Genomic DNA, 25,476 nt, shown 5'->3' on the forward strand with positions numbered 1-25,476 from the left:
TCTTCTCGGGCCACAGCTTTCTTTTTGGCTTTCTGTTGGTTTGTTTCGTGTAAATGGTAGGTGCAGCGTAGGGGTGGAGAACTGAAGCTGTTGTAATATGGGCTCTTCTCTCCAACTGTACATGAGAGGCGCTGAACTGAAGCGAACTGCGTGAAAGCCACTGCAGCATGTGAATAGTGTGTGTGTCCTGGTCACAACGCACTCACTAGATTGAATTCTCTGGATTTTACATGCTGACGTCAGAGTTATATAATTACACTGGCTGTGGCTGCAGGGAAAGAAGCACAAAAGCAGGAGCCTTTAATGGTGTGCGGAGGCTGAAGCTGTACGACTCTCCAAAGTGTGACTTCCCTTAAGAGGGAGACTAATGTGTTGAATAATGACAAACAGCACAAGCCCGGTCTTCACTGCCAGCTCACATTAGTGCTGCATTAAAATGTTTATCGTCACACACCCCACACACTCTGAATTTTTTATTTGTAATCATCGTCTATTTTTGTTTTATGTCTGTCTTTGTCTTTCGTGTCATTTGCGAGCCATTTTGCCTTAAGTATAACCTTAATGTCATTCCAACTTTAAACTTGTCGTATTGGGGAAAGGATATAACATTTAGCAGTGTTGTCGTCAAGCTCGACTAACCGAGACCAAGACCTTAAGTTATACCGAGACCAATACACTCGTTCACAGTTTTCAGATATTTCTTGGTAAATAATTTTGAAAACCATTTATCATTTTCCTTTCACCTAACAATAATGCACCACTTTGTGTTGGTCCATCACATAAAATCCCAATAAAGTACATTTTTTGCGAGGCACTGTATACTAACGTCTTAATCTCGGTTAAGTGGTCTTGACTACAACACTGCATTTTGTGCAGCTTCGTAATGAAAATCAAGGAATATACTAAAACCGTGTGTTACAGCATGTAGATGATGCTAAAGCAAGAAGGGTCTCTCAGGAAGATAAAGACAAATTAGCAGCTGGAGGATAATTTTGTTTTTTTGTTCATTATAATGACACAAGTGAGGAATGTAGAAATATACTCAACATAACTACATGAAACCTGTTAAACTGGTAAAAGACATATTTGTTTCATAGACATATGACATGCTGCAGGAGAGGAGCTTAATAAAACAACTACACAATACTGAAGTGAAGGGAAAATGTTTAACTGAGTTAAAAACGCCTCATGTCAACAAACGATTGGGGAATTTCCTTCCTTGTTGAATACAAGCTCAGTGTTATGAGCCCAGTGGTGCAAGAGCATGTTTGGGGAAGTGGGAACACATTATGGGTTCCCCCCGTTTATTGGATAATGGGCCAAATGGCGAAACACGGAGATGACTTTTCACTAAATGGAGTTAGAGTTTTACAATATATTTTTTATATATTAAAAAAAAATTAACGTATACAATTGTTTTTGTTTTATTTTTAATTTTTTTGTCCTTTCGGCTTATCCCGCGAGTTCAGGGTCGCCACAGCGGCTCATTTCTCCGCATGATGATTTGGCACAGTTTTTAACTCCGGATGCCCTTCCGGACGCAACCCTCTCAAATTTCTCCCGGGCTTGGACCGGCACTGGATGGGGATGGGGATGAGCTGTTGAGGGGTTCAGTGTCCACTGCCACTTCCTTTTACATATAAAACATAAAGTTTTAGATATTTATGAATGCTATATAAGTAAAGGATCAGTGCTTTTTCCACGGCGTTTTTGCAGGTTTTCTGAGTTATGTCCAACAAATTAAAGACAGTGTCTGGTTCAAATTCAGACTGACAGGCAGTTAAACTTTGAATGCAGCTTCACTAAGACCTGACCCGAGTAAGAAATCTGACATCTTTAGTCTAAGAGCAATAGTGTTTGTTGTCAGAGGTTTGGGCTCAGGTAAAAACTTTGCTTTTTTCACCATTTCCAAATAAGCATTGCTACTGCTGCAGTTTGTAAAGGTATGATTAATTTGAATTACTTTGCAGCTGTTTAATTTTTTATATTTATTGTTATATTTTGTATTAAGAATGTAGTTTTCTAGTAGCTGTCTTAGTGGAGTAAACAAAAACAACATTTCCCTCTAAAATGTAGTGAAGTAATCAGTAGTAATCAGTAGTAATCATTAATAATAAAAGAATAATTGAGAAAAAGTAGTTAGTTACTGTCCAGCCATTAAACTGAAACTAGTCTTCAACACACACACTGTGTCAACATTGTCTGACAACCAGTGTTGTAACAGAGTCGTACTCAACATTGAGGTATTTTTCTGATAATATTATAATAATAGTCACAGACAAAATTCAGAGATACTGTTAGCCAGGTTAAGTGTTTCATCTGATAGTGTCAGCATTGTTGCTGTATTGTCTTTAACTTTGAAATCGTTGATTATGTCCCATGTCTATTTTTTTGTTCAAAAATAAAAACACTGTGGCAACACAGGAGATTAACTTTGCATGTTTGCATGGCCAAACCAACCTGAGTCGAAGACAGAACGTGTTTTATTTCTTTTTTATTTTGACAGATCCTTCAAACGCCACAGGATGTTAACAATCAACTGAAAGAATTAATTAGTGGCCTCAGTGTAGCTGGCTACCGAAGCTGACCTAGCGCTCCACGCTAACCCTGAACTCCCTTTAACGTTACAGCTCAAGGTCGCTTTTTGTTTTAATATTCTTTTATCGTTCTGCAAAGACAGTGACAATGTAACAAAGACTGAGGGTTCGGTTTATTCGATGAAGCGCGTGCTTTGATAACCGTTAGCTAGAGGTAAGGTTCGTGTCTCACGTGCAGCTTTAGCTAAGGGAAGCGCGTGTTGCGCGCCTAACGCGATGTCGACCCCGACGTCGGCTTCCTCCCAATACTGGAGCTTTGCTCAACCCGCGGCTGTTTTTCCGGCACTGTGGCCTTGTTTCCCAATCACTTTGCCCTTCGATGGGACGGTCGCCAGGCCTTTGTACCTGGCTAATGACTGTGCGGTGCCGCCACAGGTGTCTTCCCACGTTTACAGAAACGCGGGCGGAAACCGGAGACGAGGTAAGCGCCCGAATAACAACTGTGGCTCCAAACATGTCTGCAAAGGTAATTTTCCGCGGGAAATGAACATTCCACGAGCGCTGTATTCATCGCAAAGCTACAGTTGGCTAAGACACACGCGTGTTGCTAACGTTGCTGAATGTAAAATTGTTCATTTAAAGTCCTCACGAGCCAACTCATTTGCTAATGTTTGCCAGCGCGAGGAAAGCATTGAATAATTTAACTGTGGTTCTGCTTCTACAGGTGACAACAGAAAGTTCGTTCTGGACAGGTGTGAACCTTTACATCCACGTGACGTCACTGCAAATGAGTGTGCAGTTCTCAAAAATGGTTGTTCTTCATCTTCCAAGGTCTTTGTTTGAGCTGGTGGCTGCCTTTCCCTATCTTGCCCTAACTGACCCACAGTTACTGGGCTGGTATCTCCGATTGTCTCCAGGAGACAGAAAAGTCATACAGGGTAGGTTTCATATACAGTAAGTCTGAGCTACGTATTTACGATGAGCAGCTCGTAGGTAGTTATAGTTATCATTATACGCTAAGACAGCAAACCTATGTTAAAATATTGATTGTAGTAATATACTGGACTGTACTGAACAGTTGGAGTTTGTTCATCTATTATCTTTAACTGCTTATCCTGTTCAGGTCCACGGGGGGATGGACCCTATTGGGTGACAAGTGGGGTGGACCCTGGACAGGTTGCCAGTCTATGTCAGGGTCAAAGCAGAGCGACATACACAGATAGACACTCACACAGTGTGGAGTCGCCGATTAACCTAACATGCATGGGTTTTGACTATGGGAGAAAACCGTAGTACCCGCAGGAACACCCCCCCCCAAGTATATGATTCTGTATATTTACTGTATGTGTGTGAATGCGAAAGCAGAACATACTAAATCTAAAGTTCCCAAGTGAGTTAATTTGTAGTCATAATTGGTTTAATTTCTTCTCTCTTAGATGAAGGAGGATTTTATCAGTTTCTGCACAGACATCCAGCTCTAGAACTGTCCAAGCATCATGTTTATGTTAAGGGTAAGTCTGTAGAGGTATGTACGGACAAGAGGGGACAGACAGACAAGAGGGACAGTAAGTATTGTTTTCGTTCACAACATGGTAGTTAACAGCTCTGTCCAGCCAACTATCACTTCCAATCCAGCAGCCATAACTAACTTCTCTGTGAACATGGAGCTGGAGTCCTGCAGACACAGACGAAACCCTGAGTTCAGTAGTCGGTTTTCAGTGACCCAAGACAAATGTGCTTACATCACATACACAGACATCGATCCATTACAGTGAGTATACATGTTTCTGCAGGCACAATATGTAATATACATTTTAAATATAACTATTATCAAGGCTGCTGCACAGCATTTGATCTCAGTTTGTACGTGCACATTAATATGAACATCACTGTTTCATGTTACAGGTCAACTTTTCCAAATGAGTCTTTTCCTGAATGCTACAGCTTAGGCAGTATCCATATAGATGGTGCAAAGCTTAACGACGGGAGCACCACCCAGTCAGCAGAGCTAAAAGACATCACCTGTCCTCTGCGCCTGGTTGAGGAAAGGGACACAAAGGAACAGGGTCTAGGTGATGTGGTTGGTTGTAATTCCGCCACTGTAGATGATGAGTACAATGAAGCTAACTTGTGCTTAGAAGATCACAGTGACAACGTCCATACCGTCATGGAGGAAGATGAGAGCAATCTCGTCCGTGCGGCCAGCGATAGCCAGAAAGCCTGCACCACTAATGGTGAAGCACTGGCAACCGGTTCTGAGGCAATGAAGTCTGAGCTGTCTGTCACCGAAAGGAATACTGCAGATAAGAGCACATCTCCTGTGCCCTGGGCTCGCACTTGTGACATTATGCTTGGCACTGAGCAGACACTGTGTGTGTCAGCTTTTACTCAAACTGACGATCCAGGAACAGTTGACAAGCACCTTGTTACTGAAGTCCACATGGCAGATCTGGACTACCTTGCAGCGGTAAGGTTGAAACCGGATAGCTGCCGTTAATTGTAATGCCAGCAAAGTCTTAAACAACCTCTTTTTAAAATTTCAGGAATTTATTAAGCTTGAGACATCTCAAGAGGAGCTGAAAGAAAAACTGAAAAAGTAATGTATGCGACACAGTCCTATATTAAACTTAATTTGCTTTGCCAGTGGGGAATTTCTCCATCGCCGTCGTGGGACTAATGATTAATTTTCTATATTTTGTCCAGTTCAGGGTGTAAATTGAACGAATGTGATTGTATCCAGCGTGCTCAGCGAGCAGAGCTGAACCTCCTCGCCCTGCAGTACAGCATGTGTAGGCAGCACTGCTGGAGACTCTACTACACCTCTGCTGAGGGAGACCGTGGAGACCTAAATACGTATTGGTTAGTCGTTAACAATACACCGATCAACCACAACATTACCTTGGTGGCTTAATGTCATGGAGGACAAGAGTCAGCATGGCCACTCGCACCGATATGCAACAGAATGTGATACACTCTGTGCAGGGATGGCAGCCCACAAACTCAGTATTTAAGAGTACAAGTATTGGCCTAACAAAGCTGCAACACCACTCAAAGTCTTTTACACAAAGAAAAGTACTAAACAGATTATCTACGTTTTACTTAAAGTACAAAAGTACTCCCCTAAAAAGACTATTATTTTCAAACAATTATTGCAAAACATGTACAGTAATATTATCATTGTTGATAAAGGTGGTGCTGATTTTAACCACTTTGTGCTGACAGGTGTTAGTTTATTTTAATTAAAAAAATATTAAATTTTTATTTTAAAACCACCGGGTGGTATTAACGTTACTGTAACATCAGCTACTGTGTTAAACCTAATTATACAGGTAGACATTTCTTAAGCAAATCAACAGAAGAGCAGTTTAGCCCGTTCAGTTTATTTTAGTTGTTTCTCTCTCTCTCTAGGCCAAAGGACCCTCCTGCAAACTTTCTAAATGTTCTGCAAAAACTCAAATCTGACTATATTGAGATGAGAGGTAAGATCTTGGAAGGGGTTCCTTTGGAGCATCTTAAGCCTCTGTCAGTCGACTCCGAGAAGATAACCACAGCAGTAAGTCGTTACATCCCTGCACAGGTAAGACTAAGCCCACTAACCCAATAATATCACAGGTCTACCAAGAGTTCTTAGATTTTTCAACCACAACTGTAACAGTCGGATCCTATGTCTTTCCTGTTTAGATTGCTGGTGACTTGTTAGGAAATTCCCTCTCTTGGTATGTCAGCATGTGTGTTTGATGCTTATCCAGGAGCTTAGCCTTTGAAGTTATGGACACTAATGGAGTGTTCTTCAATCCAAAGGGGCTCTGGAGAGACACGGGGGCAAACTGCATCAGGCGACCGAAACGAATGTTCCAATGAAGGCACAAATGACTGCCAGGTATGCAGACAGACTGAGACAACTAAAAGCGGAGTACTACTAATAACTAATGTTTGAGCAGCTGGGTATTGGTATATATTGCTGCTAATTAATCATAGTTGGCATTAATTACTCATCAGTTCAAACAGTTCTGGTGTTTGGGGCATTTCAGAGCAAGGCAAAACAAATTGAGAAGAACAACAAGAAGAAGAGGAGAGCAGTCACTCTATTGCCCAAGAATAGAGGGGCTAACCATGATGCATTAGGGCTGTTAGAAAATCCGACAGGCAAGTCAAATCTTTCTCCCAATTAAAATAAGTTCCCATAAAGAGGTTAATGCAGTCAAAGATGTGTTGCTCTTTGTGTGGACAGCAGCCGTATGCAAAGAGCCCAGCACGAGAGAGGCATGGTATGATGCTAAGGAAGACTTGGAGTCAGGAGGACCGGGAGCAGCTGCTGAAAAGGGACAGAATCCAAAAGCTACTGAAAATGATATGATATATGGTAAAACACTGCCGGTAAAGATTGAGATTTTGAAATAATTTAGAATTAAAACCCTAGTGATGGATTTGTTGTGAACACAGAATCAGCCAACAAGGACGCCAAGAGCTCAGTACTTAAAGTTTCCACCTTTACCCAGAATATGACAGAGGTGAGTTAATAATCTCTGTTTGTTTGACCGCTCAGAAATACCTGACAAAGTAGTGCTACTGAGTGTAAGTGGTATTGTAGTTGTTGCATAATTCAATAATGTATATGTAGGAAATGGTTTAAAATTCAAGACACTGAATCTACTACTGTCATAGCCAGCAGAGGGCAGTACAGGCTATAACTAACACTTAATCTTTGCCAGAGAGACTCTGCTTGTTCCTCTGAGACATACCACACATCTGAAGTCAGCATCTCTGCTATATACAGTGATGTAAGGTGAGTTGCTGCACTGCTATTTGAGAGCATTACGCTCACTCTCTGTTGTCCTGCTATGTGTCTTTCATTAATTGGGCTCAAATGTTTTAAGTATTGTTTCATCAGAAACAATAATTGGAACTCTTCATGCAGATGTAGTTCTAACATCACAACACATTTGCTCCCTATATCATTGCACTAACCTGTCTCACTGAGTGCTTTCACTCTGGTTAGTAGACCCCAACCTGCTAAGGATGCTGAGAGAGAGTTGCAAGGCTCCCCCTTAAACATGGAGCATCAGTTCCACCGAGACAGTGGTGGGAGCCAGAGCCAGTCCTCGTCCTCCCTCAGCGTGTTTGAGTCCTCACAGGATAAACCCAAAACTCAAACCCCTAAATCTGACACCAGCAACATTGCAAAAATGGTAATGGATCATCTTCTGTAAAAAAAAAAAAAAATTGTTTTATATATTTCATAATATTCATATATTTGTGCATTTGGTGCTACAGAGAGGAGCATTACCTCTCTCAAACAGTACTTAATTGACAGGCCACAGAGTACTTGAAGCAGGAAGTTCCTCATTGAATCCATGTTCAGTGGTGACGTTGAAATTAACCGGCTGCTGAAAGGGCTTATTTTAACCTGTGACTGCATTGGTCAGCACTGGCTAAATTTCAGCAGAACGCTGCCAGATTGTAAAAGAGAGGAACACTGCAACACCAGCAGGTTGACATGGACTAAACTGGATCCAATAGTACAATAAAAGTTTTTTATTTTTTATTTTTTTGCAGATACTAGTGCTTTAAAATATGCTTGAATCTGTGCTAATACCAATCCTGTAGAAAACTTCAGACATCTCCCAACATAATCTTCCGTCATTTTTTCTTCTGTCTTTAGTTTATGGCTCAGCCGCCCTTTGGCACCAGCATCAAGAACATGAAGAGGGTCTGTATTTTGCCCGTGGCAAAGGGGACCTATATACCACAACACTACGGCACCATGGGCAGCTTCGATACCCTGATGGCCGAGCTCACACAGTGCCACCCAGATGTTGGGAGGCAGAAGATTGTGGATGCTCTGGTGGAACTGAGGGACAAGCACCAGGGTGCACTCAGCAGCCTGCCCCTCAGGACCATTCGGGAGATGGCATCTGAGCTTCTGACCAGGTCAGCGAGTGCCACACAGTTATAAGTGGTGTTCAGTGTTCTGAAGGTTTTAACAGTGGTTTGATGTAATTTGTTAAAAAAAATGATCGCCTAAGTTTGTATTTATAATTTAAAGTCTCCAAAGAAGAGGGAGCAGTTCATCTAAAAGGTTAGTTGTTATCCTGAACTGAGTCCAGTAATAAGTTGTTTCAAAGCTACTAAAATATGCGTGTACTTTATTCCATGAAGCATTGGATTGTTCTGCGATCAATATAATCACTAGGAATTAGCATAACCATGCATAACAAATTGTGTTTAAGGTTGTATGTAGCTTGGTTCATATTTTGCTTCCTGTCCATAAAAACTATGTTTATTGAAATAAATTCTGTCAGCTGTTCTTTTGCTCAGCGTCTCCAAAGGTTTTCTTTGTCCTTAAAAATCCTGAGTTGGCTGAAAGTTCTAATCGGGAATTGCCAGATGACCACTCCCCTGCCTAACTTTCCTGTTGGATGGATATCACCATTAAAAGACGCCTTCACTGATTTTGAACTTGGGTCTTGTGGTTCTAGTTTGGGTAGTACAGTGACTTCCCTATTTTTTAAATTATCTCTCTACTTCTGGATGAAAAATGCCTCTAGATGACCTCACTTGGAGGAACCTTCAGTTTAGATTATGCCAGGTTTTTTTTCTCACTCTGGGGAGTTTGTAAGGTTAGTTAACCTGCTTTTTCAGAGCTTCTCCCAGATGACATCGTCTCAACTAATGATTAAAAAAAAAAAAACTCCTCCAGGTGATGTCATCTGGAGGGTGAAGCAGAGATATATTTTAAAAGAGGGAAGTTAGAAGGACGTTTAAATGCATTAAAGTACATTAACACCCTAAACCAAAGTCATAGAGAGCAAGTGGAAAATATTGGTGACGTTGCCCTTTAAAGCTTTCTGCGGCAGTTTTTGGGCCAGTCCGAGTCACCGCTAGGTGTCCGACTGCCCCACATTGCGGGTTGGACTGCTACTGGGAACCTCAACTTCAAAGCAAGGCAACGAATGGGTTAATGTAATCCGGCTTGGGAATGGGCGGAGATTCGCTCTGGGATGTGAACCTGATAAACGGAGTTAGCGACAGTCAAATAAAAAAAAAAAAAAAACAACAACAACTGTTTGATTTTTGTAGATGCTTATCTTTGGGCTTCCCGCGTGACCTTTGCACGTATTTTGGCTCGCGAAGCGCCATGATGCCGACGGAGAAGTCCATTAGTTGCTGTCAGATATGTGTGAAGTAAAGACGTGGAAGGCTGCGGAGGCGTGCAAGCAGAGAAACTCGGCGAAACTCGACTTTGTTTCAAGAAGCAGACCAACAGGACCGTGGGGTGCGCTCACTTTCCGCCTACTAGAAACAATGGAAAGCCGGCCCCGCTCTCACACGGATCCTTTATTGTGAGCCGAGAAAACGCGTCTCTGTGAAGCTGACATGGTCTCAACAAGTTGCCGTTGTTACATTTCGAAAGGATTTAATTCAGTGAGCGGGTCTGGGGGGAATTAACAAGTCTGTCCAATCTCAAGTGGAGAAAAAAAACGACCTGGTATCTCACTGAGCATTGTCAAACACGCCGAGTGACACCATGTGGAGCCCGCGGACGTGGATGTCGCGAGCGGCTCTGTGCTGCGTGTTTCTGGAAACATTTGCACGCACTGCAAAAGGTAGGACAAGGCAACACTTCCACTAAAGATCAGCCTGTTTCTGCAACAACTTGACGCAATGACCCTTTAAGGAATCCTTAAAGTTATGTCTACTATGAAAGCCATGTACCATAAACATACTGCTAACTAAACCAATCAGAAAAATGAGCATCTAATATATTTGATACTTCATACTTCATAAACCTTATTATTATAGAGCTGATGACCCTGGTTTTTGTTGTTCTAGTCTAGATGTACATAGTTGGTTTTTTTTCCCCTATTGTAGTTCTTTAAGTACTACAGTGAATCATGTAAAGTCTCTCCCCTCCACCTGTTCTCAGGTCTCAACATGTGTATGAGTGGCAGCTCCACATCCTGTGAAGACTGCCTGCTGATTCATCCCAGTTGCGCCTGGTGTGCACAAGAGGTAAAGTATACTGCTGCATTATCAGGGTTTATGCATTGGGGCAGGTGCACTGTTTTACGGGGGTGGAGATGAATTGCACATGAGTGTATAGTCAGTTCTGCTTGGCAAATAGTCCAAAGGTTTCCACAGAAATTAAATAATATTTGTTGGCCACGTGTTTTATTATATTTAAGCCTTTTAATGAGTTACTAACCCATAGTTTGTGGTCTTCCATCTTTCAGGATTTTGGAAGGGGGCGAACTCTTACTTCTCGGTGTGATTTTAGTCACAACCTGCGGAAAAGGGGCTGTGAGGCACGGTTCATCGAGAACCCCACCAGCAGCATCTCTATCCTGCAGAACATGCCCCTGAGTTCTAAAGGGTCTGGGCCGACCCAGTTTGATGTGGTCCAGATTATGCCTCAGAGGGTCTCCCTTAGCCTTCGACCAGGTAACAATTGTAATTATTGCCGGTCGGAGATAATGTTACACAATAATGAGAACAGTTGATAGGTTCTATTTTTATAAACCAGAAGGTTCCATCCTAAACTCCTGCACTTTATGTGAGTAAACACACGCTAACACATTTCCAATCACCCATACAGGAGACCAGACGTGGTTTGGGCTGCAGGCGCGGCAGGTGGAGGACTACCCTGTGGATCTTTATTACCTAATGGACCTCTCGCTTTCCATGAAAGACGATCTGGACACTATCCGTAATCTCGGCACCAAGCTCGCGGAGGAGATGAAAAAACTCACCAGCAACTTCAGGCTGGGCTTTGGTTCATTTGTGGACAAAAACATGTCCCCCTTCTCCTATACAGCACCCAAGTATCAAGAGAATCCATGTAATGGGTGAGTCGAGGCCTTTTGGGCAACAATTCCAACTCTGGGTTTAATAGTAGTGTGATAACACGGTGTTTTCCCACTAACAAAGAGTAAAGAAGACAGTGTGTGAGCTCCAACTGTTCTCTCCTGGTGTAAATGTTCTGCAATAAGAGGCCATTCCTGAAATATTTTACTAAAGGTCCACACATTTGAGTTTTTCAGGAATAATGTGTAGCGTGATGTTGCAGTAACAAGAATAAATATATTTTGTTTATGTGTAATAGAGCATAGTGAATAAGCTGCAAATTCTTTAAAAGGAATCTGCCATTGGTTGTTGATGTGAGTGCACTGAAAGGGAGCATAATAAATGGAGGACAGAGAACTGTAGAACATGATGTTTCCCCCTGGAGGTTAGACCGCACTGCCCGCCATCGCGCATCACTTCCCATCTAGGTTATGGCCTTGGTTGTGTGTGTGATTATGTCACACAACAGACACGCATGGCAGGGAGACATTAAAATGATCGAATTTAGGCTACATTTTCTTCTATTTTGCATTTAATTTACACAAGCCAAAATTTTGCCTTTTATTTACATCACCTGATTCATAAAGTGTCTGATTTTAATGGACTTTCTAATCATCTAATCAAAATGAAGTCAGTTTCATCATGTTTGTAATGAATTCAGGTGCACTAAACGTGTGTTTTAATTGTATTGAGTATTGTCCCGATTTAACATCCAGTGGAGAAATATGATTTTCAACCTTTCACACTGCACAGATACAAACTTTTTCCAAGCTGTGTCCCCACCTTCGGTTTCCGCCACATCCTTCCACTGACTGACAAAGTGGACCGTTTTAACGAGGAGGTGCAGAAGCAGATGGTATCCCGCAACCGGGATGCACCCGAGGGCGGATTTGACGCCATCCTGCAGGCTGCTGTTTGTAAGGTGACAAATGTCTCACTTGTTTTCTGATAGAAACTTGCATAATTCACTGATTCATGGTCTTATTTAGCATTCTTTTGAGATTACGTGACTGGTCCCTTTGAATTAATCCTGACTTGGCGACATCTAGTAGCGGGGAACCTCCTTTGAAGCTACTGAGATATCTCAGTGACAAAGGTCTGGCCCGTTTACTCGTTAATTAAAAGCACTAGGGGACAGACTGGAAGTGCAGTTTGGTGCAGCTGCTTAAATAGAAGGAGGTGTCCCTCACAGGCCCAGTCACATCCAGGTTTCTCTCTTCCAGTGTAATTGTTTTCTACAGGAAGAGAAGGGCTCCCAAGGGGCTCCTGCCTTGTAATTTAGTCGAGTTGCATTGCAACACTCACTGGTCATTAGTCGGGGTCTCTCTGAAGGCTTGAGTGATTCTGTTTCGTTCAGTGTTGGTTAGGTCACATCAGATGTGACGATTATTTTGGGATAGAAATTTACACGTAGTATAGTTATACTGTGTACAACACAAATATGTAAGTAAGTTTCTCTTAGCAAAGTCATTTATGTCAACAACAGGAAATAGCCATCAGTTGTAGTCGAGCCTAGAACTGAGCCTTCTCACCAACATATTTATTTAGAACAGTTCCTATAGCTCCTCTACAGAGAGACTTCCTATTGGAACATCCAGAGCTCTGTTGTGTGCTGTACAGGCATTATAATGAATCACAAAAGCGGCCTTTTATTCACTGGTTGAAATGTTGTGTTTTTTTTTAGTGCTTTGCATTAGTCAGCACTCTGTCAAATGCTCACTCTGCCGCTGGCTGTCGTTTCCTGTTGATAATGGTCAGGCCTCGGCCTGCTGTAGAAAACTCCTATTCACCCTGCTGATCAAAACAGGTTAAAACTAATCCTCTGCATCTCACCTGCCACACCCTTTATTAGGAGAAAATAGGCTGGAGGAAAGAGGCATACCACCTCCTGGTATTTGCCACGGATGATGTACCTCACCTGGCTCTAGACGGCAGGCTCGGAGGCCTTGTTCACCCCCATGATGGACAGTGTCATCTCAATGACAACAATGAGTACAGTGCTTCCACAACAATGGTAAGAAGAACAGACTGTTATTTGTCTCGCAAAGAAAGCTGTGTTAAGGGGTTCAGAGTAGGCCACCTTGTCTATTATAGAGACCCCTCCATTGGCAATTTATTTAATTACTCAAGGCTTTTTTAAGATGTTAAAACAGACTCTAATGGCCAAATCAAATGAGCATGTTAGAACTGGCCTTCTGCAGAACTTCCCAAAGGTCTGCTGTGCTGGTTGGCCAGTGTTCACATCTGGAGGTTTTGCTGGCCAAGCCATCACCAAGAGTATTCCAGCAGCTTCTTTCTTACTCAGATAATTCTTACACAACTGAGAAGAATGCTCGAGGTCTATGTCTTGCTACAAAAAGGAGTTATCCTCAGTCAGTTGTTGCGCAGAGGGGATGGCATGTTTCTTCAGTATGGAGTGGGGATACTTTGCACACAATGCATATCCCTCACTCTCCCATTGCCAGACCATCCCCAGACCATCATGTTTCCCACTCCAAGCTTAAGTGATGGCTCTTAGCATGTAAATATTATCTTTTCATGACTCTGCAGCTGACATGTGCTGGATCTACTTGGATACAAAGCCCTCAAACATTGACTTATAAGTCCACAAGGGTCTGTTCCAGTCATCTATAGTCCACCGTTTGTGTATCTTGGCCCCCTGCCACCTTTTCGTCTTATTTGCCAACCTTAGTAGGTTTTTTTTTTTTTTTTTTGTTCTTGGCCGCTCTGCCCATCAGACCAGCTGACCTGTGTCTCCTAGACAGTCTTTACACACTGGTTTTTCTCTTGCACATTAGAAAATGCAGCCAATTCAGGAGCAGTAAGGTGACTGTTTTGCCTTCTTGGCCAAATGGGCACTTGGGCCTTCTACTGCATCTTTTGTCCTAATGATCCATATGCATCATGTGTCAGAAGTACGCATTTAAAGAAATCTTAATTATCCTGGCTATATCTCTTAGAGAATAATCTTCCTTTCTCAAGAGAAGTATAGACTGATGGGTTTGTTTTTCTTTGGCCAATTTTACATCTAATTTACACTGAAAAGGGTCACTCTAACTATGGAGGTAGAGCCAAATGAACTCATATTTGGTTTACTGGTCATGAAATAATTTTAAGATGTTTGGATACCTGGTAGGGACGCGCATGATGGAAAAACTCTGGAAACACTGATTAGTGGAAAACCACAGGTTTGTCAGGCAGTTATTGCTGAAAGCAAACTTTAAAATGCTAATTAAATTTGAACGTTATCCTGAAAAAACCCGTGCTTAGTTGTTTCCTCACTTTTCCGTGTATGTATTCATAAACATGATCTTGGTGCCTTGAGAACATGTGTTTTAATTTTTAATTTTTGTTTTATTTATAATCATATATTAACCTTTTTAAGGATTTCTGGCTCCACTTGGATCATATGTAAGCCTGTATTAGTTGATCTTTATTTCCAGTATGTTGGCAAAATCCAACTTTATTACAAGGAAAGACTTGAATGAATTAGGCTGAAACACTTTTAAAAATTGTGCAACTTTTGTAAGAGCAGTCTGTGAAGAATAATTACTTAGGGAAAGGCCAAAACACACTTCCACATCTGGAGGCCGCTAGTAAAAGAACAGAACTGTCAGCTTATAAGTGCACAGCACAAGAGCATGTAGTGGGACAGAAATATAAAAATATATCTCTTGGGATTCTCCGTTCTATATATTCAGCCAGATGAGTTTCGAGTATAAAAGTCACTGCATTTTTACCCAAGATAAGTAAAATTGGAAAAACAAAGTCTTTGACACAATAAGTTTGTACAGCTTCAAAAATAAATAAATAAATAAATATATATATACTCAAAGCACAAAACAATTTGATCAGCGTAATTTGGAAGGGCCTATTATTCCATTAAGGGATTTTTTTTTTCCCCTAGTGTTTCTGCTTTAGTTTCTTCTAAAAGCAAAATCACAAAAGATTCACAGATTCCTGTCGCAACCCTCCCATTTTATTCGGGCTCAGGACTTGCACCATGGTGGCCCTTGATGGTTTGGCGGGGGCCCATATGTACACCTCTAATACCTCTTGCCATCTCTCTTTGCACAGGACTACCCTTCTCTGGCTCTTCTGGGGGAAAAACTGGCAGAAAATAACATCTTCCTTATATTTGCAGTGACAAAACGACTTTATGTTATTTATAAGGTACATAGATTTTTATTGTTCTTTCTTTTAACATTGCATATTGTTTTCTCTTCATACTGTATATAATTTAACCACATAATGGTGTCTCTTATTGCTCTGCTCACCAAGAATTTTACTGCACTCATACCTGGAACTACCGTAGAAATCCTGGACCAGGACTCCAAGAATGTCATTCAGCTTATCATCACAGCCTATAATGTAAGTAAAATAAATCTGTACTGGTGTGACTGTTGATGTTCCTGCCTGTGTGCTGTCAGAAGGATAAGTAACAACACAGTGGGTTTGGAAAAGCTTGAGCAAAACTGAAGACAATTCTTAAGTCTTCTCACTGTCATGATGGAGTGTCCAGCTGCACACAAGCTGGGGATCTCATATTAGCAGCAAGCTTGCTATGCTGAAGTGGTTTTAACAGCTAACTTTAAAGCATTGCAGGTTTTTAAGACAGGACGCATAGAAATGATTAGTTGATTTGATCTACTTGACTTGACACAAATGCAATCAACCACTTTGAGAATGAAGACTCGATGATCGTTAAAGTCAGTTGTCAGGCAAAAATGTTTCTGTCAGCAGCTAAGATGTGAGTTTAAGTGCAATATATTTGGATTTTAGACGGTTAAACATGAAAGCATCTGAATGTCACCTTAGGCTCTGATACGTGGTTGTTGGCTTTTTGATTCACAGCCAAGATTTATGGCTGTGCCTTATGAACCTGCACACAGACACAGTGGACATGCTGTTTTTGGTTTCTTCTCTCGAACACACTACAGGCAGCACTCATGGTGAATAGGGGCTCAGCTGCAAGCCGATGCACAAAGCGAATATGGAATAATTTCTTTCTTTCTGGATGCACTGTATGTAGCCAACAGTAAGGGCAAGCCCGCAGAAATCACTACAGTTTATAAAAGATCCATCCAAACCAAGAAAACCAACACATCCAACTTGGCAAAGGAACTAGGTGACAGACATGCTAACTTTAAAGAGCTACATGTTATTTCCAAAAAAATCAGTGTGTGGGTGTTTGCACAAACCAGAGAGTGACTCTGAGAACTGACATTGACAATTTGCCAAAAAAGATTTGTTGATTTGTTGAACCTAAACACTGTTTAACCATTAGCAAATTAGGCATAATTTGGTTTCTAGCCCCAACTATTGCTGCACCTGATGGTTATTTGAATAAAGTGGCTCCTGAAAGATAAGGTCTTCTTGTAAAACACATCCACATGCATAAAACAGATGCACAACAAAACACTTAACAGCACGTAAACAAGCATTTTATTGAGCGTAAAAATAAACAGAAATGACTCGAGCTGTACAGTAAGTGCTTCATGGTTTAGTCAGATTAGTTTCCTGTGTTTGTTTTTTTTATTTTCAGAATTACTTTAATGAGTTTCATGCCCTTTGTAATTTATGCTCCCTTATTTTATTATCCTTTTTTAGGTTTATGTCATGCTATTTCAATTTAGTATCAGTATCCATGCCATAATTTTGGGGTCATGACAACATTATATGATATTAGCAAGAGAGAAAACTCAAAAAACTACTTCCACACAAACATTTTTCAGTCAGGCTCTATGTTTGGTGCCTGACACCACTGAATATGACACAGTATAGTATTTTATTTTGTGAAGAGTAGTTTGACTATACATTGTCATGTTTGTGTTTAGTTTTTGTGCAGCTTTGTTCATGCTTTTTGCAGGCCTGTGTCTATCTTTCTCTCATAATAGTTTTGGCACTCTGTGGCTGTGGCTGTACACTGGAACCACAGTCAGATTCCTTATATGCACAAACATATCTTTCTAATGGTGCTAATTCTGTTCAGTTTTACTTAGAGGTTACCTAAGTTAATAGGGCAGCTGTGCCTCAGAATGTAGAGGGGATTGTCCACTACTAGGAGAGTTGCCAATTAAAACCTCAGCTCTTCAAGTCCACATGCTTTGAGCAAAACATTGAATCCCAAGTTGTTTGTGTACGTGGCTTTAGATAAAATAATCTGTCAAATGATCAGATGCAATGCAAATGTAAACCGACTTCAAAATAACTGACAGATGAGGTAGAGGCCATACACATCTGAGTGTGTATGGCCTCTACTGCTCTGACTCCTAAACTAAAGCATGATAATAATATGATTCTTGAACTGTTTTTATATCCTTTCTGAAAGCAGAGAACTGCACTGCATGTAGTCAGCCTTTCCCTAAATGGATTTGTGTGTGTGCGTGTGTGCAGAGTTTTTTTTTTTTGTGGTTTTTTTTTTGTGTGTGTGTTTTTTTTTTTTTTTTTTTTCCCTGCTTCACTCAGGAACTGTTTCTTGTTTTGGCCCATGGCAGCGTATTCTTTGCAAGAGAAACTTGTGTCCAACACAGACATGACATGCTCAGTGTGTGGGAGTGAGCCTGAATGAAACTCTTTGACTCACAGCCTTATTAACATTCCTCCTGCCACATTATATCCACCACTGTGGATGATTAGATGGGCTGTGCTAAAATCTGTGAGGTTATGTTGTGTAACCAAAGAATTATTCCTCAGGTTTGTCCATGGCACAAAGCTGCTGCTTGCTGTGATTGCCTTAGGGGTCAGAAAAGTGTGTGTGTGTGTGTGTGTGTGTGTGTGTGTGTGGATGAGGGAGTGCTCACCCATGGACACCAGGTAAAATCCTGATTTATCCTTAAAATAATGTCGCTGTAGATATGTATGATTTGCTGCAGACGGAGTTTACACATGTTGCAAAGAGCCAGATGCAGCTGGTATTGCAGGCAGCCAGAGTATTTCACATCCACACGAATACAACCTGCATTCATGCACAGCACTTGTGGTTATGGTACGATTAAATATAAAAATGTGCCTAACCAAGGCAATCCATTCCCAATGTTTAACTCTATTCCACTCTGTTACCGAACAAAGGTTTCATGCAGAGATGGATTTGAGGTGGTTTTAAAATAGGTCAGTGTGGAGGACATTATATTAATGTGGCTTTAGTTTCAGGACATTGGAAAGTGTTGTATTCGAACAGAAACAGTTTGAAACAGTGTAGAGTGAGTTTGTAAGAGACCTTTAAGGATTGATTATTGGATGCAATCACATATGCTTCAACCCCCTTATTTTGGATGCGTTTTCCCTCAGAACATTCGTTCTAAAGTGGAGCTGACGGTATGGGACCACCCAGAGGACATCAGCCTTTCCTTCACCGCCACCTGTCAGGATGGAAAGCCGCTGCCAGGCCTCAGGAAGTGTGCTGACTTGAAGATAGGAGACACTGTGAGTCCTTGTCTGCACTTCTTTCCAACTCACCCACTGTTTTAAATGATTTATGCTTCCTGTGGGCACTGAAAATGTTTGAATATTCTAGCAGCCTGGCTGTCTTTACTTACACTATTTTTAGGCCGTGAAAACTTTATGAATGTTTTTTTTTAAATATTGAAGACAATCATTTACACTGTCAACTTTGAATGCATGTTTTTGACTTACTCAGATTGATCCCGTAACTACATTGTTGTTGTTTTGTCCTGTTCGAGCTGCTTATTGTATTTCCTACACATAAAAATACATTCACATCCAGGCACTAAGTTGCAATTCTTTTTGCAACCAATGTAAACACTAAGGTTGCAATGACAGCAATCAAGTTTGTGTCTTTTTGTATTGAAAAACTGTGAGCAGCAAACAAAAAAAGCACCCTGCTTGTTCTGTCAAGTCACTTATGCACCACATTCCAAGGCGGCACGCGTAGCAAGATTGAGGGCATATGGACATTATTGTTTGAGAATGGGGGGAAAACAACAATATGTTTCAGACAAAAATCTTCCAAGTTTGATACGATCACAGCCTTTATCCACATAGTATAGTTTTCCACTTGTTCACAGGAACAGATTGTAAATAATGTCCTTCCCATGTCCCATGTTTTGCATCTTGATGCAGGATATGTAAGGTTGCATTAACAGGTTTCAGGAAGTGTGTCTGTTTAGTTGTAGTTAATTTAAAAAGTACTTTTCTCTGTGATATTAAAGTATTTGTACATGTTGTTTGGTAGAAAAAGCACAGCGAATTTGATTATGCACATGAAGACGGTACAGTGGATTTAAGCTTTACTGTTGGAGAGGATATCGCAGGCCTACAATGTCTTTTTAACATGTGCTGATAAGAAATAACACTGTGAACAGATAAGACTGCACCAACCAGTCCAGATTCTTGAACAGGTCATACTGTAAACAGAAGGGGAACAATGCAAGGAAAGTTTCTAGCACCGATGTATTAACAAATACATACAGACCTAATTCAGATATGTGTTTTATCTTTGTCATCATACTCGGTTGTGACTTGGCAGGCATAGGCTGTGTGACCTTTGGATCCTGAGTTGAGTGCCTGAAATTAACTTAGATGGAGTTCACTGCCACCAAAGATGCAATATTGGCATCGGTAAACAAAAGCTTCCACAGTGAGAAGAGTCACCATAACTGATGAGGATTTTTGACTGTGTGATGTTTATGCAGGACACACATTTTGTAATTCCCTTCCTATTTTCTTTCCGACCAATTTATTTGTTTTGCTTGAAGGTAAACACCCTTTTAGCTGATTTGCAAATTGTATTTTAGTCGTTAGATTCAGGTTATTTTTGTGTAAAACGAGACGCGGCCGAAACAGTTTGCTAAGGAAACATTTGTTCTCTGCCTCTCAGCTGTGCTTCGTCATCAGCGGACAAAGTTGTGGGAGACGCTTCGTGTCTCACTCAAACTCACTGGGCTGCAGTCCGAACACATGGACCATTCTGTTACAGTTGCGTAATTTCTTTGTCTCTTTTAATGTTCTGCTGTACCAATAACCCATTTCACAATGTCCCCAATGACATCAGCCACTTCATCTTATCTAGTGTTAATTACTTAACTGTTGATCTGCGGATTTTGCTGTTGAACATGATTCATTTGTAATTAGGAACCCTGTGCTTTGTGTCCTGTGCCTGTCTCATGTTAATGCGCTCGTACTGGAACTGGATTAAGAATTCTTGTTAACCAATTTGAGTCATAACCAGTTTGATGGTACCAGATTTCTGGAGCACCAGTTGTTTACTAGCCTCAGTGAGACCAGGTCGTCCAAAGAGAGCATTACTAAGCTAAACTGGCTTTTAAGACAGACCTTTCTCTTTGTGGCCTTACAATGGGTATGATGCCTCTTTTTTTTTTACTTCCGGAGGTTTTTCTGGGTGGCACTCTTATGGGATGGGATGGTGAGAGCACAGGAAAAGTGAGAGTATGTCTTGTACATGGAAGAAACATCCTGAATGTTTAAAGACTTGTGTTGTTATGTTAGCCTGAGTCCTATCCAGCCCTGTATTGTGCTTTATGTAAATGTAATGTAAAATGTAAATGCTTTATCAGTTGTCTCTCTAAACAAAACCAGAGATCAGGTGACACAGGAAGCTGGTACATCTTAATTGCTTGAACTCTGCACAGACTTGTCTATAGTGGTTATTTTATATTCTGTACAAGTCTCAATTAGAAGCTGCATTGAGTCCTGCATCTATTGAAAATGCTAGCAAGGGTCAGCTTCAGACATGCTGTCACACGGTGAGCCTCAGCACAATGACAAAGTTGTCCACTACTCCCCCCACCCCCAAATACACACACACACACACACACACACACACACACACACTCTTCTCTCTTCTGCTTTTATTTTTCTGGGACGTCTCTGGGATGAGAATATGTTGGATGTGTTGGAGTTTAGGGGGATTGAGGCAGAATAACAGCGGATGAATAAAAAGGGGGCTCTCGGATGAGGGGCCTTGCTCTTGTCTTTTATCTTCAGCTGTGAAAGGAGATGCAGGGTAGCAGCTTAGTCCACTGGATGCCAAGCTTCCTAGTTTTTACTGAGGATATGGCCCAGTCTGCTGACTAGGTGTCAGTCTCTGCGTCTGTGTGAGCTTGCCATAGAGCCTGATGCTGCATTTCAATCACCTCACACAAAAGTAAGCAGGAGGAGGCCTGTGAAACTGCTAGCAATGAAAGGAATGAACTGGCAAGAGGCAAAATGCTAGCTGTAGTGCATCCTTTCACTGTAACACTCGCAGAACATTGCAGGACTGCTGAATAGGCTCATGCATATGAATGAAGCCAACAGGCCTTTCTCTAAAACCATTTTTTCCCCCAAACAAACCAGAAGCATTTGAATTAGGTTTTGTGTAGTTTTCTTGAAACTCTTTAATTGAATTTCAGGCAGTCATAAGAATTCTATCATTCCAAAAACTCAATGGTTTCATTCTATTTTTTTTTTTTTTTTTTTTTTAGTCTTCCATGCAAAACCTTGTTTGATGGTAAAAACAAGGTTGTTGCTTTGTGTTTGAAATGCAATCATATTTCATCTTGTAGGCTAGAATGGTCATTGAAATTGTAGCTCTGAGAACTAACAGGATCGTGCTGATGGCCGACAAACAAAAGTCTTTTATTCAGCTTCTTACACATAAGAGTGTCCTTGCAGTCTACTCAGCCATTTTGAGTTTTTGAGGTCTGGGGAGTGATGCCGAGAGTCTTTAGTAAGTAAAAATTTATTTAAGAAGGTTTTCCAAAGGCCATGAAGAGCCTTAGTTCTGCAAAGTTATGGATAGGATTTTTTTTTTTTTTTGTGGTATACAACTTTTTCTTGGGGTTAGTTGGCACAGAATTCTTAGTTGTTATTTCATAAGAATCGGGTTTTCTCCTGAGCCAAAGGCAATAATCTTTTCAGTTCTGCTGTAAAATCTTTTCTGTTGTATATTTAGGTTCTGGTCTCAAGCCCGGTAGAAATTTGGGAGGGTTACGTCAGGAAGTTCATCCGGCAACATAGCATTATCTACTACTACTTCCTCCCCACTTTTTGCCCCTTGAGTCTTTCCACACCCTCAGAGGTTTCCTAATACATCACATGATTGGGTGAACTGGCCTCCTCATGACTCACATTTAAAGTAAATTTGATTTTTCTGTTTGTTTTTCGAGTCAACATACTTTAATAGGCTTCATGCAAGAAGGAGTTTAAACATGTGACAGTAGACTCTTCGTGAAATGGCTTGTTTTTAATGTTGGAGTAACTACATTGACTCCACTTAAACGTCTTCCTGCCTGATACTGAAATAAAGGAGGAAATCTGTAGAAAACATGTCACACTCCATTTCCTTACCCACTCTATTAAGCTCCAATTTAATATCTGGTGTTAAAAATGATTGCAGCATCCGATTATTGAATACTGTCATGGCCTCATAATTCTATCATCTCAATTAAGAAAAAGTGGAAGACAAAACCCTGGGCTCTACATCAGACAAACAGTTTTCAAGATAATTGCTGTGACTGAGTGAACATGAGGAAAATACCAGAAGGACTTGCTCATGTTGGAACATAAAAAAACTACTGGGATTGGGTTTCTCTTCTTGTCAAGACTTCCTTCCTCCGAGCAATCAAATGGGTGTATGTCTTGTGTGATGTCCCACTTTCTGAGCAGTCAAAGCCCTCTGCTGTAAACATAAAGAAGGGTCATGTGTAGTTCATGTGTACAGCGTAGCTGGCAGCTATGATGCATCTGTATGCCAACCATCTGTTCTTTAATTGAAGAGGGTGTGACAGGGTGGTCACTGAGAAACAGGGTGTAAATATTGCAGTTCAAAAGCTGTGTGATGCTGATCTTGTTTTAAAGGAAAAATCAACTCACAAAATGTTCTTTCTAATTATGCCCAACTTTTTCTTTTTTTTTTTTTCCTCCCTGGTGTAGGTTTCTTTCAATGTGAGCGTGGAGGCACGAAGTTGTCCTCCTCGGGGCACTGACCAGAGCTTCACCATCAAACCTGTGGGTTTCAAAGATCGTCTGGAGGTGGATGTCAGTTATCAGTGTGACTGCAGCTGCAGCAAGACGGCACAAAGCAACAGCAGCTTCTGTAGCTCCATAGGTAATGCAGAGTGCAATGCATTTTTACATTTATTCCTGAAATGTTTAGCTGGATTTGAAAGTAAATTTAATAAGAATATAAGTCACTTTCTATTGTTCAGGTTATTGGACAATACTTTCTTTTTTTTTTTAAGAGATCTTCAGTAAATCTCGTATGTCCACAGTGGCTGGTATTTGAGACCCTTTAAATACACTTGAATCTGTTCTAAATCTGTTTTATTCCTACGCTGTTCTTAATGGATGAACTTCTTAGACATGATTATGGAGAAGCTCTCACTTATTGGTGCTGTTGTATTATTCTGATCATATCTCAGGTATTTAGATTTCTGAAAATACTAGAGTTTTGGATGTAGTGAGTGGCTCAGATGGGAAACAGTCGAACTCAAAAATGCATACAAGTGAATAGCACAAACCCGACAATGCTTGAAACGGTCATAGCGAGTAGAAATTGAATTTGATAATGTGTACAGGGACAGAAAACTCCAAGCATCCAAATTCATTGTGCTGTCAGAATAAACTTTTATCCTATTCTCTTGCAGGTACCTACAACTGTGGAACTTGTCACTGTGAGTCAGGCTACCTGGGTGCCCGCTGTGAGTGCCAGGAGGGAGACGCCAGCAGCATGTACCCCAGCGCCTGCCGGGAGGCCGAGGGCAAGCAGATCTGCAGTGGACGAGGAGAGTGCAGCTGCAACCAGTGTCTGTGCTATGAGTCGGAGTTTGGCAAGATCTATGGCAGCTTCTGCGAGTGTGACGACTTCTCCTGTGCTCGACACAAAGGCATCCTCTGCTCAGGTAGGAATATCAACCACAGATTGTCCTCTGTAAAGTTCCACTGAGGCTGAGCAGGTTTGAATTGTGTAAAAGAGAATGATTGTATTTGACTCAATTGAGATGCAGGGCTTGTTTTGAGTTGGTTTGTTCCACAGCTGTTGAAAGACTGCATCTCCCCCGGGCATTGAACTTAATAAGCCAACGTCAAACACACTGCGAACCCTTTAGATCTGCACACTCGTTGTGGGTTATAATTATTATGCACATTCATGATGTTGAGTCATGTCCTATACCTGCTTTGTGGTTTGGCCCTCTCATGACTCCAGCACAAACCCAGATTTTAGCCCTGCAGGTGAAACAGTCACTTGCAGGATTGCTGGCTTGATCCGGAAGAAGCTAAGATGAGCAGCTGCAGAAGTAGTTGTTTGGATGTTTATCTCATAGGTTGTGTTGTGTCTGCCTCTGGTTTGAGACCTATTTAGTAGAATAGCGATTGAAGTAAATATCTAAGACGAGACAGATTGATCTAACCGATTATGTACAGTAGCTTGTGTGAAAACTTTGAGCAGAAGCACCTCATATGTCCATCCTTAGCAGAAATGTGTTTAGAGAATCAGAGACTGGGGTGCTGACGCTATCATCAAATCCCTTTTCTCTTCCTTACTTTCTGAGCTTTACTCTGATGCCCAGGGTGCTGAAACTTAGCCGTACCAGAGAGGCCGAAGCTGTTGTGTTCCCAGAACATTAAGTCCAAGACCCTGCTTTGTTGCATGAAACCTCTTAGCTGGGGTGGGGGAGGAGGTGCCCAGTGGCTCATCCCCAAGCCAATGACCGTTCCTGTGAAACCACAGAGAGCGCTTTGTGATAGTGGGGCCAGCTTTGGCACAAACCAATAACACAATGCCTACCTCTATTTATCTATACCCAGTAGACACAGAAGTCTTTGGTTTAGTCAGCAGCAAGGCTGGACACACTGAATGCACAGATGCAGAACGGCAGTTTGTTTGTGCCAGTCATCCATAGGCAGGCGTTAGATCCTAACAGCCGACTACCTTTCGCTGCTCTTGTTTCTCCTCCTCTTATCGTAGCTGTTTGCTCTGTGTGGAGACATAATGAGTGCTTAATGATGCCAAACAATACGCCTCCTCGACACTTCCCCTCACATTCCTGTGGATCTTGTCATTTATTTTTGCTGGAGTATCCTGTGCAGTGCATGATGTAAAAGCAATATCGTTCCTGCATGTTTCTTAAGA

The 25,476-nt window shown here is 41.3% G+C and overlaps 2 protein-coding genes across 3 annotated transcripts in view; both read left to right on the forward strand.

The window, feature by feature from the left end:
- Positions 1–2,813: 2,813 nt before the first annotated feature.
- On the forward strand, positions 2,814–8,850 carry rbm44 (RNA binding motif protein 44). The gene is made up of 15 exons (XM_067515992.1): positions 2,814–3,018; positions 3,262–3,289; positions 3,369–3,475; positions 3,974–4,048; positions 4,173–4,308; positions 4,443–5,004; positions 5,081–5,133; positions 5,241–5,390; positions 5,946–6,114; positions 6,569–6,683; positions 6,769–6,805; positions 6,958–7,048; positions 7,250–7,323; positions 7,540–7,726; positions 8,200–8,850. Exons 1-15 carry the CDS (start codon positions 2,814–2,816, stop codon positions 8,491–8,493), a joined length of 2,283 nt encoding a protein of 760 aa, XP_067372093.1. The 3' UTR covers positions 8,494–8,850.
- A 668-nt stretch (positions 8,851–9,518) lies between these two features.
- The window catches only part of itgb5 (integrin, beta 5), a 35,537-nt gene continuing 19,579 nt past the window's right edge, over positions 9,519–25,476 (forward strand). The window contains exons 1-11 of one of the 2 annotated variants that reach the window (XR_010915187.1): positions 9,519–10,144; positions 10,465–10,550; positions 10,772–10,979; positions 11,134–11,383; positions 12,135–12,303; positions 13,234–13,395; positions 15,459–15,554; positions 15,663–15,752; positions 18,672–18,806; positions 23,277–23,451; positions 23,990–24,244. Coding sequence is in view for 1 of the 2 variants with exons in the window: in XM_067515914.1 (XP_067372015.1) it covers positions 10,066–10,144; positions 10,465–10,550; positions 10,772–10,979; positions 11,134–11,383; positions 12,135–12,303; positions 13,234–13,395; positions 15,459–15,554; positions 15,663–15,752; positions 18,672–18,806; positions 23,277–23,451; positions 23,990–24,244 (1,705 nt within the window). In the remaining variant the exon portion in view is untranslated. The remainder of the gene's footprint in view (positions 10,145–10,464; positions 10,551–10,771; positions 10,980–11,133; positions 11,384–12,134; positions 12,304–13,233; positions 13,396–15,458; positions 15,555–15,662; positions 15,753–18,671; positions 18,807–23,276; positions 23,452–23,989; positions 24,245–25,476) is intronic. The other variant, XM_067515914.1, reaches the window with a different exon arrangement.

Source organism: Channa argus, chromosome 9 (assembly GCF_033026475.1).
Source record: "Channa argus isolate prfri chromosome 9, Channa argus male v1.0, whole genome shotgun sequence".
NCBI lineage: Eukaryota > Metazoa > Chordata > Actinopteri > Anabantiformes > Channidae > Channa > Channa argus.